The sequence below is a fragment of the Limanda limanda genome, chromosome 14 (genome assembly GCF_963576545.1).
Source record: "Limanda limanda chromosome 14, fLimLim1.1, whole genome shotgun sequence".
Classification (NCBI taxonomy): domain Eukaryota; kingdom Metazoa; phylum Chordata; class Actinopteri; order Pleuronectiformes; family Pleuronectidae; genus Limanda; species Limanda limanda.
In genome coordinates this window covers 22,700,341-22,715,974 of record NC_083649.1, presented here as the reverse complement: position 1 = coordinate 22,715,974, position 15,634 = coordinate 22,700,341, and the positions used below count along the sequence as shown (strand labels likewise).

Below are 15,634 nucleotides of genomic sequence, written 5' to 3'. Positions count from 1 at the left end.
TGACATCACAAAGCATGTTTTTGGCCTCTTGAACAGGACATCTCAAGTCTTCCTTTGACCAGTTGCCCTTTGGACTCAAAGATTAACTGATCTAATCGCAGTGGTCAAAGGTCAGATGTCAAACCTGATATAAATCTGGATCTTGGCAGATACATTTTCACAATCATTTGCCTCCTTTGCATCATAGTTGTGCTGTAAGCTCTTCTTTTAATCAGCACAAACACACACACACACACACGCATGCACGCATGCACGCACTTCTTGCCCAGACTGTGTTGAAAGGTTCAGGGCATTGTACAGTCTGCCAGTCATTTTATTTTGAAATATCAGTTTGCTATCTGGTATAAAAAGTCTCTGCCAAAGTTCACTCACAGTCTAAACCCAGATGAACTCATTCATACCAAGCAGACACATTTCACATAAATAATATATATAACATAATAAGAATTTATGATTAATGATAAATTATAAAGGTATGTTTTAATTGTTGTTTTACATATTTTAAAATACCTCAGATCTTGTAGTTTACAAAAGTTTTACATTTGAAAAAATGTACTTATTTGCTTTACTGTTTCCCAACATTTCTGAATATTACTTTAATGTCTCAAGGTCATAACACACAAAGTGAAGAGAAGACAATTTAGTAAATACATAATTTTTATTCACCTTTCAGAACTTATAAAGATAGCAAATACTGAAATGATCACAGTTTTATTGAGTCTCCACAATATGTTGCAACCCAAACTCAACCTATGACTCTATTTGAGAAAGTGTTAGACTTTGCCCAATATCCAAAACTCAAGAGAGATGAAACAACTGGGAGAAGTGAGGAAAACCTGACTTGTATCATTAGTTGCCTCTTTGTCGTTTTCCCCACAACAACCTGTAAAACAACAGCAGATACCAAAGGGCAGTTGACAGCAAATCAAACTGGACAATTATCTGAACAAGCAGCGCGGGAGCTTTAGAAATAAATGTGCATTCATGTCCCCTCCATCCTCAGTTTAGTTTAGACAAAGTTCAGGTGAGTGTCCTTGTCCACTCCATAGTTGCCTTTGTGCTCCTCGAACAGGCTGCTGAGTTCATCCATGTAGAGCTGGTGAAGGGCATCCAGCTCCTCAACTGTTGGCTTTATCTTTTTCTCCACTTTTATCGGCCGCCCCACTGCAGAGAGGGCAAAAGGTGCAGGACAACACAGTCAGAGTCAGAGCACTTTATTATTGGGCAATATTATTTGTATAAATCTATTGGGTTAGGGTTAGGGAGTTCTATTTTATCTGGAAACCAAAATGGTGGCATACAGTGTAAAACTCAATAAAGTTCAAAATACAAAAAACAACTGTGGAAATCCCCCCTTTTTCTGAACTGATTTTATTATTAGATCATGATGTATATCTTATATTTCAAAGTGAAATTGTGATGTGTATTTTGCATGTGTTTTACTTATTTACATTGGCCTAAAAAAAAACACACAAGAATTAAAGCTCCCACTTTCCAATCACAAGTATATTTTATGAGACTGGGTCAGTGTACTGATCTCTCTTCTTAACGGTGGTGTCCCTTAGTGAATTTAGTTTAAATAAAAAAAACTTCCACTTAATGTTATTAGGGGAAATCTCCCTGATAGACCACAACTGATAAGCTGTTACACACAAAATGGAATATAAATATACTGTTCTTATGCATAACTCATGGGTGAATGGTTTTTTATTCATAAAATATGTTGTTTTTTTATTCTTTTCACCCTGACGTACCTGACACGCACACTTATTTATTCATTCACATTGAAGACCAGAACTTAAAAAAAACTGCTAACAGACAAACGGAACTGAGAAAATACATGAAAATGAAAATAAAGGTTGTCAGGGAGTTGTGCCTTCAGATATTTTGGGTTTACCCAGTGATATGTCCCTGACATTTTCAAAAAAACAAACACATAAACACTTCAGATGTATAAATAAAGTATTTATTCAGACTAAAGATTGTTTCATCTAAAATGTCAGAACATATAACAGTAATTGTGTTTTAAAACTGTGCTGCAGCTCATTGAAGTCTGACCTTGTGCCATGGAGGACCGGGTATATGCAGGGTTTTTTTCCAACCAAAGACTCAAGTGATTTCTCTGAAAAGTGTCTAAATTATAAAACCTGGACTTCACCAGCAGACTCACAGACTTGGCGAGCATGATACTTGGAAGACTGTGGATGCTGAGGGTTTTTCAAACCCACCCCGGGTAATGGAGCCTTTCAAAGTCCTGCAGTGTAATCTTAATGGAGCGACGCCTGCGAGCTGGTTGAGGCAGCCAACTCAAGCTGCACTGCTCCAATCATGTGGCATACCTCACTCTCCACAACCATCTGTATTACACACCCACCTTACCAGGTGGTCTATTTAAGCAGAGAGAAATTTCCCATCATCCCCTTTGCTCGCAATGCTGCTGCAGTATTGTTACCAGTTGCTTAAGCCCCTCCACCACCCCAGCATCCACCCATAGGCCTCGAGGGTGGGTCACAAGTATTTGCTCATCCCTCCCATCATTCCTCTCTAATCATATGGGGGGGAGTGACTAAGTCAAGACGCCAAACACTAAACCTGTTCCACTGCTGCAATAAACATTTGAACGTGAGTTGTCTGACAGAAAGATATAAGATAATAAAAAGCCCAAAAGCGACAAAAGAAGATATATAAGCACGTGTTGTAGCAATCACAGTGTACATGAATGTAGTTACTTTGAACACTTCCACAGAAAGAAAACAGACTTGAGGCCTGATTATTAGAACCTTGCACAGTCTTGCACATATTTGGCATAGGGATTGTCTGCATAGGTTCTGTTCGCATGTCCAGAGAGAGAGAAAGCGTGTTGATGAGTGAGATCCCCTGGTGACCTGTTTGGATAGAAGGAAAACCTGCACAGGACAATAGGACATCCACTAAAGTAAAAATAAAACATCTGATCCCCTTTTGATTTGTTGTGTTTATTGGTGGTTGTGTTCATATACCTCTGTGCAGGTATGAACACGTCAACATATCAAACAGAAACAAGTTAACAAGAGCATCTGAAAGTGCTTGTGCATCAGACCGCTAATTACTTGAAAACATACAAATTAAGTTAATAAATAAAATGTTACAAAAACATAATCTATCAAATACGAAGTTTTTAATTCAAATGCTTTTAGCAATAGTGTGTTCAGAAACATACTATATCAGTAATTTATGGATGGGATAAGTTTCCCATGGGCTCATCCTAATGCAACGCATACATTAAGCCAGACAACGATGCAAGTGCGTCAGCCGTCCTGTTGACATCGCTCGTCACAAGATCGTCCTCCACCACAGCAGCAGTGCCTGCAGGGAGGAAGGGAACTGAACTTGTAGTGCTGCCGGCAACCACTGTGACAAACGCAACAGTAGTGTCAGTGATGACTCCTGGAATATGCACAGAGGGAGCAACAGTCAGGTTAAATGGAAGAAAACAGACAGTTGGTTTATATGACATATATAACACAAATCGTAACAATTCTGTAGGTTATCCAACATTACAGTTCTTTACTGTGCTGGCACATATTATACAAGTTATTCAATAAGTAAGTTTAAGGTAGGTTTTGTACTGGTGAGTATTTTATAGTTACGGTGCAGTAGGCTATGTATATACATCTAGGTGTTGAACAGGTAGATAGGATATGAATGTGCCTTTAGGAAGGTCACCAAGTGCTTGTTCGGTGGGTTTCTGAATAATATTGTCATGTTTCAACCATATTATTTGAAGTGCCTTGAGATAATGATGTTGTGTTTTGATTTGGGGCTCTACATTTAAAATGTAAATAAATTGAATCCATGTCCGCCTGCAAGGAAAGAAAAATTCATAGACTTCATACAAGTTTCCAGATTTCATCAGCTACTGTTACGGTATCTTGCTAACTTCATGTATATTAGCTTTAACTTAATCATGAATAAAACATACAGCTAGTTCATTCAGGTCCGTTCACATTTACCAGAGCGAGGCAGTTAACATATACAACAGCAAAGAGTTGATTGAAAAGAGTTAACTAACTTTAACATTATAGCCCTGCTTAACATTAATGTTACACATGCGCACAGGGATGCTAAGGCTGTTGAAGTATGCAAATGAAAAATTTGAGACTACAAAAAAAGCTCTGTCAACATTTGATCCTCCAAACATAACAACATACAAAGAAAGTTTTTTAGTTTACTTACATGTTGCTCCTTGAACTTCATGTGTTGTTTGTGAAGGCCAGCCATGTTGATTCGATTTGTCCTGGTCCCGGCGTTCAGGATAGAATCGCCATGTTGTGACGTAGATAACTTCCAGCGTAATAATCATTGCACTAGCAGCATTTACTCAGAAATATTGAACCACAAAACGACACTAGAATCCTTGTTCAGAAAATCTAATCTTTTTAAATGGGATCAGTTATGACAGATTTTAATTGTTTAAAAAGTTTGTTTTGGCTACGGTCTACAAGATGACTGCATGCCACCAGCTACCGAGGGCTGAGCCACAGATTCAGAACAGCGTACTGTAACCTGTTGCATGAACTGTAGCCCTCACGTGACCAATAGTGTTTACTCACCTATTGTATTGATGGATCTTCGGTAGGGCATGAGACCAAAGGAGTACTGGAAAATGCCACGTGCATGGAAGAGAGGCAGGGAGATACCCATGATGCTTTGTAATTGTTCCTGTGTCCACCGCAGCCACGTTCCTCTCGTGTTGTCCACCTGATCGAACACTTCATTCTCCCCAAAGGAATAGACCGGCACCAGATGAGCTCTAAAAACATTTTTATGACAATGTTTCTAATTGATTTACCAAGCACCATTTCAGATCAGGTTGTTCATCTGCTTCTAAAATTATCTCATAACAGACTTCGTGCTTTCCCAGGAAATTCCATGAGAGGGACATGAATGAGCCTCTGTTTCATTCTGTTTCAAGCCTCAAGTAACATAAAAGTTATAGATTGACAAAATCCCTTGAATAATCCATAACACCTCAAAGAATTAGCTGTATTTGATAAAACTCTTTCCTCTTTTCCCCTGGGCTGTCTGTGCTTACCCATGCTCCATGGCCATCTTGATGAAGCCTTTCCTCTTGGCCAGCATCACATTGTAGGTCCCAGGATGAGCATCGAGGGCCTCTGGGGCCCCCCCGACCGCTACTACAACAGCGTTACCGGTTCCCATTCTGGAGAGTGGATAGCTGGCGCTCTCTTTGTCAGATGGAATCAAACCTGAAGTGTTGGAGCAGAAAATAATGGCCGATTCAAATAATATACATTTATCAAAGCAAGTCAAACAAAAGCTTAAATCATTTTATATAAAATAAGTTTGAAACGGGCTGTTTTCTTGGCCTCTGTCAATGTTCTGGAACTAATTCAGTGAGTCCATCTCAAGTATTTCTCAAATATATTGTTGTAGCTATATATAGTTTGTGTGCTCGATGTTGTGTGCAGAGCTTTCCATAAGCAGCCTATGTTTCAGAGAGAAGTTGTATGTTCATCCTTCCAGTTTTATCTGCATTAAACATTTTATAGTCAATGTTTTTACATAAAATTAAACAGAACTTTATTTATTTATGTTTCGGTTGTATCCTATATATAAGTTGATATGATTTAATGAACTGCTACTCCTTTTTCATATATCGCATATTGGCTATATCAGAGGTCTGTTAAGCAATCAACACAGTTTTCAGACCCATGTTTGAAACGTTTCAAAATAAAAGCTCAGTAATTCCGCTATAAGCAACAAAACCAATGTCTTGCTATTACTTTGAAGACGAATAGCACTATATGCCATGCTTGAATAAAAAAAACAAAAAACTAACCACTTTTGAAACTAACACTTTGGTAGCACTAAAATGGCACTTACCAATAGCACTTTGTAGTTTTGCTTTATTTAGAAGAAATTGTACTGTCTTGATTCTTGTTGTTCTGGGTTTGTTCCCTCGGGGTTGAATGCACTTATTGTAAGTCACTTTGGATAAAAGCGTCAGCTAAATGAAATGTAATGTAATGTAATGTAATGCCATCAAAAATGAACCAGCCGAGTGTGAAGCTGATAAGATGAACGGTTTGCTAGATGCGTGTTCCAATCACAGACTGAAAGAAGAGGCAGACGTTTATAGAATTACATATAATCCCTGCTTGCTGTAAATTACACTACAAACACCACATTGCGATGCGTGTGGCTGAATGACAGCGATGGTTAAATTGGATCCAGTGTGATTGAAAAGTCCAAACCTGCACACATGATGTAATCTCTGAAGAACGGGGCTCTGAACCAAAGGGGCAACATGAGCATGTAGCTGGTGATGCCAGGGAACAGCTGCCTGAATCCTGTGGCGTAGGTGCAGAAGTTAGTGAAGGCTCCTGCCACCAGCACGCCATGGGGATGGAAGCCAAAGACGTAGTTGTGCCTGGGATCCAAGTCAGCTGTCTTCACCAGCTGGAGGAAGAACATCGTGTAAATGAGAGCGTTAATAGTGTAGTCGTCAGTCAATACGTTCAGTTACATAGTAAAATAGGATAATACTTTATTTCAGACCGTCTGATTCCTCTTAAAAGAGCTGAACGTGTTGCAATGTGGCCCACAGGGCTGCAACCCAAACACGTGCATTGATATCCCAGTTGACCCCTCTGATACCCCTCTCCCCCCCCCTCTGTGCCCTCTGCAAACTGTCCCTTCATACCTTCACTGTTCCCTCAGGGGTGGAAAGTAACTATTTATTCAGGTTCAATTTCAAGGTTCAACCTTTTGGATTCAAAATCTATTTGAGAACAGCCGACATGTATTGCTTAATTGTGAACAGATATGAGCTGATCCAGGAATTTATTTTCACTTTCTTTTACATAATTAGATAAGGCCTTTTTAACGTTTTCCCTTGGAATAATATCGGGAATTTTATTTTAATTTTTTTTTAATCAGGCATATCGATTTCTGATAGTTGATTTCTATGTACATTTGGTGCAACTTGAATTAAAGGGGACTGTCTGGACTTGGCCAACAGCACTGAAATAAGAAAATTGTTGGACCGACTTATAGAAAATTACTTCAATAAGTCTCACACTATAATTAAGTTTGTTCAGACTAAAAATTACAAGTTGTTATAGCACAATTGATAACTTTAATAAAAATAGAAACATATGTATTTGTGTGTTACCAATTGAAGTAATGTTTTTCAAATTGGCAAACAATTTCCATTTTTCAGGTTGAGTCATTCTAATATTTTTGTGAAACTTTAAAAAAAAATTCCCTCTTACAAATTTAAATTCTTTATAAAAGCTGATTTTATTTTCCATCTCTAATCAAACCCTTAATCCTCATCCGCCTGAGTTATTGTCCTGCTCTCTACCTTTTTGTTCACGCTGCCATTCTTATACATCACAGTCTGGCTATAATACACCTGCTGAGCATTTCATGTTTTTATTTTAGTTATAAGTAGAAGGCATTTCTCAGTATTGGTCACTGCACCTACATCTGCAACTACACTCAAATCACACACTGTAGGTAAATACACACTGCTGTGGAACCCTGTGTGCAGAGAGATATGTGCCTTTGACCTGTCTGGTATGTGCATCGAAATTCTGTGTGTCACTATTCCTTCTGCAGGGAGGACCACCGATAATCAGACACTGAGAAATAATACCAACACTATGTGCAAAATGTTGCATTTTTTTCATGAGCATTATTTGTATTTATGTGCAATATTATTCTGTTTTTCATTTGCATTATTATTCTGATTTCTCATTTGAAATATTACTTTTCCATCATATTATGTTCAATATAATGTGCAATATTCCACATTACTTACCCCTATTATCATAACTACTTACTGGCACTTCAGTTTAGTATTAATTTTTTGTCTTGCATAACTTTCTTTTTTAGTTTGACTGATTTTATTTTCTATTGTGATTACTATTAGCCACTCCATTGTTATATAATATATATGTGTTATTTTCTATTATATTACTGTGTGACTGTATTCTGGAGCAAGCTGCCTCAAGAATTCCCTTAGAAATTAATAAACATTAAACCTTTCTATGTTCATTTTGTGATAAAGTATTGATTAGACAGTTATTTGTTCACTCATACGGTGGTGATAGGACTATTGATCAGTTTTTCAGATGTATGTCGAAAATGAACTCTCCAGGTTGTTTTTTTTTTTTAAAAGTTGGAACAGTAGCGCACTCCACTTGTTTGTCCTCAAACTGGAGCTACATGGTTGTGTGTACACCCGATGGCTGATGGGTAAAAAGATCTCTGTCAGAGAAGCTGTTCAGTGTTTTATCAATTCTAGTACATTGAGTAATATTTATCTGTACTGTCAGAGCTAATGATTCTTAATCACTAACTGTAAAGCTGAGATATCTGTGCTTTGGAGTGGTGTTCTCATGTCTCCACTTGTCCACAGCATCAGGGGGAGAGATAGTGAGAGTCACTATCGGTCACTGTCAGGAGCAAAGAGACGCTTGTTGGGTGGTGCAGTTAGGGAGAGTTTTGCCCTCTTGTGAAAAAAACAAATGCTGTTTGTATCTGTGTGTGAGATTGTTTCGAGGTCACAGTGCTTTTAGGGCCACATTCACACCCTTCATCTGAGAGCCGTGTTCTCTTCTGAGGGATGACTACACAGCGCGTTTCATTCTCATTCATTTCATGCTATCCAATAAAAGTGACATTTACCCAACACTGATCCAGTAAACAATGTATTTAGGACATTCTCTTGTTGTTGATCAACTGCAGGAAATAAAAAATTAGATGAGCCATGACTTTTGATTTTCTTGAGGCTGGTGTGTTGTGCTGGAGCACAACACACCAGCCCCCCCCCCCACGTCACACAGTTAATCATTGTCTCAAGTTCCCTTGAAGATAAAAGCAAGCAGAGGAGCTGTCTACTAACGACCAATCACAGAACTAGCCTGAAGGGTCACCACAACGTAACCCGTATTGTTATTGTTATTTTAGTCTGGTGGGCCAACTTTTGTGTGGATCCACATTTAGATCTAGGTTGGGTTTTTTCTTAGTTGTTTCTTCTATATTTATTTATTATATAATATTTGTATGTTGTGTTGTATTTTTTATATTAGTAATGATTTATTTATAATTATAAATATATATTATTGTTTGCTTAAGTCTTCTACAGAATCTCTTGCAGCCTATTTGATGTAAACTGCCACAACTGGAAATAAAAATGGTAAAACATTTTGGGAAAATACACTTGTTCACTTCTATGCTAGACAGCTAGATGAGAAGAATGATACCACCCACATGTGAAGGTGTATCCAGGAGGAGAACCTCGAAATTAGATCTGGATGTAGGAGGAAACAGCTAGACTGCCAAAGGTTGTTTTTGTTTTATCATGTAAGATCCTATATAGCTCCATAGCTAATATCTCATTAGTTTGGTATGTATATAAGTTTAAAAAGGACAATTAATGGAGTGACCTCAGAGCTGAATGCGTAAGATGCATATACCACATGGTCATTCATTCCCTGAGTTTATCAGCCACCATCTCAATGAGGTCATAGATGTGCTTTAAACGTGTCAGTTCAGTATTTATTAGCATCATCATCCAGGTTACATGGCATTTTGTGCCTCTCCTAAAAACCATGTGAGCACACATCAGCTGGTGACTGTGAGCTGATGATGTTGGAATTAGAAATGGTGGAGAAAGACACCAATGAAACTAATTAGGCTCTCTCAAATACACTGCCTCTCTTCACCCTTACATTGACTCTTTGTTCGAACCTTAATGAGGCATACAGTCAGATGATGCTGGAGATGATTCACTTTGAACTAGATGCATGAAATGGGTGCAGAAGGAAAATAGTTTCAGTTTAGGAAATGACTAGACTTGTATTAGGCCTTCTTTTTTACACAGTCAGTAAATAGAGGCAGCATTCTTCTGCCTGGTAACATTCACAAGAGGTCTGTGATAAGAGAGAGATGAAATAACTAGACCCTAGGAGTCTTACTTACATCAAAATACAGACAGAATATCACACACATGCACACACACACACACACACACACACACACACACACACACACTCAAACACACAAACACACACACACACACACATAATACGCTCATCATTCATTTGACACTTATTTTCACATCTGCACCGTATTATTACTTCTGTACTGGTCGTCTCCTGGCGTTTATTATTATATGACTCTGCTTTTATGGTGCTCACTGCTGTAAATGCCTTATCTCACATGGCTTTTATAATTAAAATTATTTAATATTAAATTTTCCCAGCAGATGGAGCATGAATCAAGAAATATTGTCTATAAGGCAACATGAATAAGGTATGATGACATTGACAGTAATAGAAGCATTTCAACTCTAAAGAGGACAGGAATCTGATTACCTCAACAAAAAAGGCAAATTGAAAGACTGTGTTTTCATCTATGACTGTGACAGAGACGTGACCCACTTAGTACTCAAGATAGAAACAGGACTTTGTGATGGAGCTTGTTTCTTTTAGGATTCTGACCTAGTAGTCCTTTATTAATTAATTAGTTATTTTTTATCTAAACCTTGTACGTGACCATGTATATTCATCAACATGCATATAAGTGCAACATGTAAATGGGCAGACTTTGCCATACAGGCTAGTTTTCATCTGTAGTTCCTGCAGCTTGCCGGTTAGAGAAAAAAAGATGCATAGACGCATGTAAAACACACACATGCACATGCACAGACACTTTGGCAGAGATAATTAATAGATCAGTGATATGACTGTGTGACGTGAAACATGTACAAAGGCACATATCACATGGACAACACAAATGGTGAAATGACGCATGTTCTTAACTTCCCATCTCTTCCCATACACACAGAAAAAAAGATCTTACATATAGATTATTATAATGTGCTTGAGATAACGCTTTCCCATTTTAAAACACTTTGAAACTTGTGTTGTTGTTATTTTACAGTATCGTTGCAGCCTTATCAGCATAGTGGAAATCATGAGCCTCCTCTTAATGATCTTTGTATTCTGGAGAATGTTGCTCTGTGAATTCCTCTCATGAGGTGCTCTGCAGTGTGATGGAAATTTTTGTATTTAGATATGTATAATGACATTTAGGTAGAAGAAGTTTACTGAAAGATGTATTTTGTGATCAAGACTGTAAATCAAGAGTTTAACTCAAGGTAACACTATGCATATTGCTCCTGGAAGCCTTTGAGATGTGGCCTCCTCAATCCAGTGTGAACAAAAGGTTTCACAGCAGGGGCCACTGAAGGAGACGGAGCAGATGGGCTCATGGGTGTGACTGCTAGAGACGTTGGTGAGAGGAAGATGTATTCAAACCTAGAGCCTTCCCTGACTCTGAGCAGAATCTATTGTATTGTAAGCCTGGTCAGAGAGGTGATTGGATAACTTGCTGCCTCTGTCTAAGGAGGGGCCTGTGTAGAATAAATGCTGTGTGTTTGCCTCGGATCTGGGCCATTGTGTTAAGTCTGTTGCCGTGACTTAACCCTTGCGCCCCGTCCGCAGACGGTTATTGAATTAAACTCCAGAATGATAATTGTATTGCTGTGTCCTGTATGAAAATTTCTATTACAGCAGTTATTTGTCCCGCTTAAAAGACTTGTTAGGTTTGACATGAAAAAAGACACCAAGTGAGGGACATGCACTACCCATGAACAACCACCAGAGGGAATCAACGGGCTTCCAGGAGGAAGTGTGAATTGCACATTTAGACCTGTGCTGTGTCAGCAGCGATCTTCATATATGTGAACCTGAAGTATTACTGCTGTCTTATCTCGTCTCGTAAACACATTACAAGACCAGCACAACAAAGCAAAGTACATTTCAAAAAAACATATGTAGCATTAATCATCAGTTATCAATATGACCTTATTATATTGACTAATGTGTGTTAGTGTAATGAGAAGTAACCAGCCTTTATAGCAGACGTTTCACGTTCACCTGGTTTACATGATTTACAGACCGTGGCCTTTCATTTTAAGTTAGAATATGACTTAACTGCCTTCTGTTTTCAAATTGGACCTTCTGAAAACTGAAGCCTCCACCTGTGTGAGCTAGGAGGCAAATCAAATATGTGTACCCCATTTATTCACTTTCATGCCAATCATCAGACAAGAGGACTGATACCACTCTCTGTCCATTGAATGGGAAGAGCCAGGAGATTGCACTTAGCTTAGCTTAGCATAAAGCATTGACAGTGACGTTTCTTTCAATAGCAATGTCAATACATAAAGACAGTTCTATGTTTCAGACATGCTGTGTGTAAATATGCACTGCATGACTAGGGAAGAGAGGGGCGTCCTCCCTCAGTGCTCCAATTGCTGCCAAGGACAGAGATAAGAGCCACTGCTCGTGCGGTATGTAGGTGGAGATCAGAGATTAGATAAACTGGCAGACCTGTTCAGCCGAGGTGAATCCCAGCACATCCAACATGGACGTCAGGGCTGCTTAAAGGTAGTAATGGAACCAGGGCCGGGTCTAGACAGGCATGTATGAGGGGGCAGCCACAAATCTTGAGGGGGCATTGTGCTTTATTATATTATTATTATTATAAATTGGGATTTAGTTTGAGGGGGCACAACATTTATTTGAGGGGGCCAGGCCCCCTCTTGCCCCTGCCTAGACCCGGCCCTGAATGGAACTACAGTTAGGGATGATACGGATACTCTGGGTAAATCCAATCCTTATTTAATATAATTACTGGGGGGGGGGGGGATTAGGTTGATAATGTCCAGCATCAACGAAATTTAGAAAGTTTCCAAGATACAGGCACAACAAGCAATGTGCATTTGTTGTGTGCTGTAAAAACATGGCGAAAGAAGCAGAAGGCAGTGTCAGAGCTACAGATTTAACTGTTGTATTTGCTGTCTTCAGCATTATCATGATATTATGGTATGACTTATTTACCAAGCGAAAGCTTTGCCCCTTCCATGTCAATGTTGCACATTTTATAAGGAGTCATTTAGTGCCATATAATTTATAGTTCTGATGAATATATAATTTACCTTATGATTTTAACATTTTCAGCACTTGTTAATTATAACGGTGATACTGGAAACCATGGTAACATTGGTCATTGTAATTGTGATGGAAAGCGTTTCATCTCTAGTATAAATATTCATTTACATTTTGGTTTCATACACACGCCATCAAGAAGCTGTAGCTCACCTTGACAGGGAAGTAATCCCGCATGTATCCCCAAACTTTGAGGCCACAAATAAAAGGTGCCCTGCGGCCTCCTCGTGTAGGGGTGTCATAATCAAAGTACCACCAGGTGGCGTACAGCACACTGATCAGCCAGTAGCGAGTGAAGAGCAGGTAGAGGAACAGGAAGATGCAGGTGGGTGCTGAGGAAGGAAAGAGACTGTATCAGGAGCAACTTTACACAAGTGTATCATATAAGCATCCACTCTGAACTTCCATTACATGTAATAGACCCTTTATGAATGGTGACAGTAAAATATCATGAGTTTGGTCATGTTATGAATGGTGGGTATCGGCTCTGCGTCAAAAACATGCAACTCTGCAAATGTGGTTTTGGTGGTTACAGACAACAGAGACGCTCTCTGGGAGAATGTGGTTGTGTGTGATGTCAGTTCGGTTTGATATGTCACTATTACGTAGCTTGATGGATCTCCAGGTTCACACAGTCATCAGTGTTGAGTTAACAATCTTCCTTTCAATAACAGTACTACATCTGTACTTAAAATGATCCTCCCATGACACATGTAATAGTCTGGAAACTATGACGACATTATTTGTACGTATGTGTCTGAGTATAATAAAGTGGGCTTTAGTTAGGAGATTGGAGTGTTTGGTGGGCCAATGTTTGACTGTAAAGTCCATTATTGAATTTCTGCCTGGAGGACTTTAGTTTTAGATCATACCTCCTGGCTCGTTTAATGTCTACTGTCAAACAAAGGCCTCGGGGTATTATTATCTGAAATATACCTAATGCTATTCAAACACAGTGCAGCAAAAACACAACAAATTCTGTACGGAAAAGTACAAAGTATATGGTAAAATTTAATTTATATCCACTTTCCTATTCTTGGTCTCAAGACCTACAAAAAGATTGAATAAGGTGTCCAGTTTGCTACCATGATCCCTTTGTCTCTTATATAAAGACAACAAATAACATCAAGAATATACAATAGTCTGCATATATACATATATATTACATATATACACACTGTATATGTTAATAAAATATAATTTCAGCATCATCCAGTTTAAAAACGGTTCAATTTTTTTTTTTTAACATTTGAGCACTGCAGGAGGAGTTACACAGCACCCGTCTTTCAGAGCTGGACAAGCACAGTCGGTCGATACAAATATAGCAGACTGGTGAGGACTACACTTTACTGAGATCATATTGTACCTCTCATATTTACTTAAATGTTACCCAAAAGCAGCCAGGCCAACATTTTTGAACACCTATGGAATAAAGTGACGACTTACTGTAGTAGACCTTTGTTCCTTCAGCAGTTCTATTTCGTAAATGCTCCATATACTAATATGCAAACTCACCCAGGCCAAGAAAAGAGTAGACCCACTGCGCCACCGTGGCCGTCTGCAGTCTCCTCTGGAGGGGCACGTCCAGGGGGGCAAAATCAACTTTCATGTTTTCTACGAGAGAAGGAAAACTACCCGAGAGACGCTGCAGCCTGTGGCGAAGAAGAAGAGCAACTGAAGTGGGTCCAAAGTACAAAACTCTCACCTCTCCACCATCATTTCAGATTGACGCTCTTATCTCAGAAACCCAATACTGGGATTGATCTGTCAGTCCATATGAGGCTTATGACCTGGCAAGGACAGAGTTTCTGCAAAACAGAGTAAAGCTGGAACCACATGCAAAGAAATAACCACAAGTAAGTGGAAGAGAGAGACATACAAGACTCTTTACTGTTGCTTTTACTGCTATTTAACTTCCTTCTCTTCATGGGAGGGAGGTCAGTGGTTAGCCTGACTGTGTAATTTGCTGGTCTGGTTGAGCAATCACGTTACGATACAAGTGTTAAAGGTCCTGACACACTTCTTACCACATAATACCATTAACATTGTTGTATGAAATACTTAGAGATTATTTGGATATTGTTTGACATTGGGAAAGGGAGAGTACAATTGCAGTTTTATATAACCTTTATACAGCCATGAGCTAAATTAAGGTGGTGTGTTCAACTCACTTTGGAGAGTGAAAGGGTTATCCAAGGTGCTAATCAAGGGGGGAATATAACAGGAGATAGCGGCGGGGTCATGCATTCATTGCACCACATGTCAACACAACAATAAGACAGACAGTCAGAGGATTGTAAAGCTGAATGCATGTTCTCTCTCTTTATGTTTCACGAATTCCCTTCAGTCAGGTTGATATTTAAGAGACAATGGGTGTGCTTGCCATTGCATTCTTTGTTAGATCACATCTTTATAAATTATTAATCTATTCATGGGTTCACCACCCTGATGACCTCCTCAATACTTTGATCCTGAACGCTCTCTCAGTTAATGTTTAACCTGCAGCCGCTAGCAGACAATATAGTCAAAATGCAGTTACACAACAGGAAAACGTCATGTTTGGAAGCTTAAGAATTATTGTTGCTTCTAAAAACAAGATCCCCACC

The 15,634-nt window shown here is 38.9% G+C and overlaps 1 protein-coding gene across 2 annotated transcripts; it reads right to left on the bottom strand.

The window, feature by feature from the left end:
• Positions 1-639: 639 nt before the first annotated feature.
• mogat2 (monoacylglycerol O-acyltransferase 2) lies at positions 640-14,962 on the bottom strand. 2 transcript variants are annotated; one of them, XM_061085490.1, is made up of 7 exons: positions 14,908-14,962; positions 14,544-14,680; positions 13,182-13,360; positions 6,258-6,462; positions 5,075-5,249; positions 4,593-4,792; positions 640-1,164 (listed from the first exon to the last, which is right to left on the bottom strand). In XM_061085490.1, exons 2-7 carry the CDS (start codon positions 14,635-14,637, stop codon positions 1,010-1,012), a joined length of 1,008 nt encoding a protein of 335 aa, XP_060941473.1. In that variant the 5' UTR covers positions 14,638-14,680; positions 14,908-14,962; the 3' UTR covers positions 640-1,009. The 2 variants fall into 2 exon arrangements, with proteins under 2 accessions (XP_060941473.1, XP_060941472.1); XM_061085489.1 differs by lacking the exon at positions 14,908-14,962 and having other exon boundaries at positions 14,544-14,900.
• Between the last annotated feature and the right edge of the window lie 672 nt (positions 14,963-15,634).

Bases quoted from the DNA above. Each gene is read 5' to 3' on its own strand.
- mogat2 (XM_061085490.1), bottom strand. From the start codon at position 14,637: ATGAAAGTTGATTTTGCCCCCCTGGACGTGCCCCTCCAGAGGAGACTG. The intron at 13,361-14,543 runs GTGAGTTTGCAT...TTCCTTCCTCAG, and splicing joins CTACTCTTTTCTTGGCCTGG to CACCCACCTGCATCTTCCTG. The intron at 6,463-13,181 runs GTGAGCTACAGC...TTCTTCCTCCAG, and splicing joins GGGATTACTTCCCTGTCAAG to CTGGTGAAGACAGCTGACTT.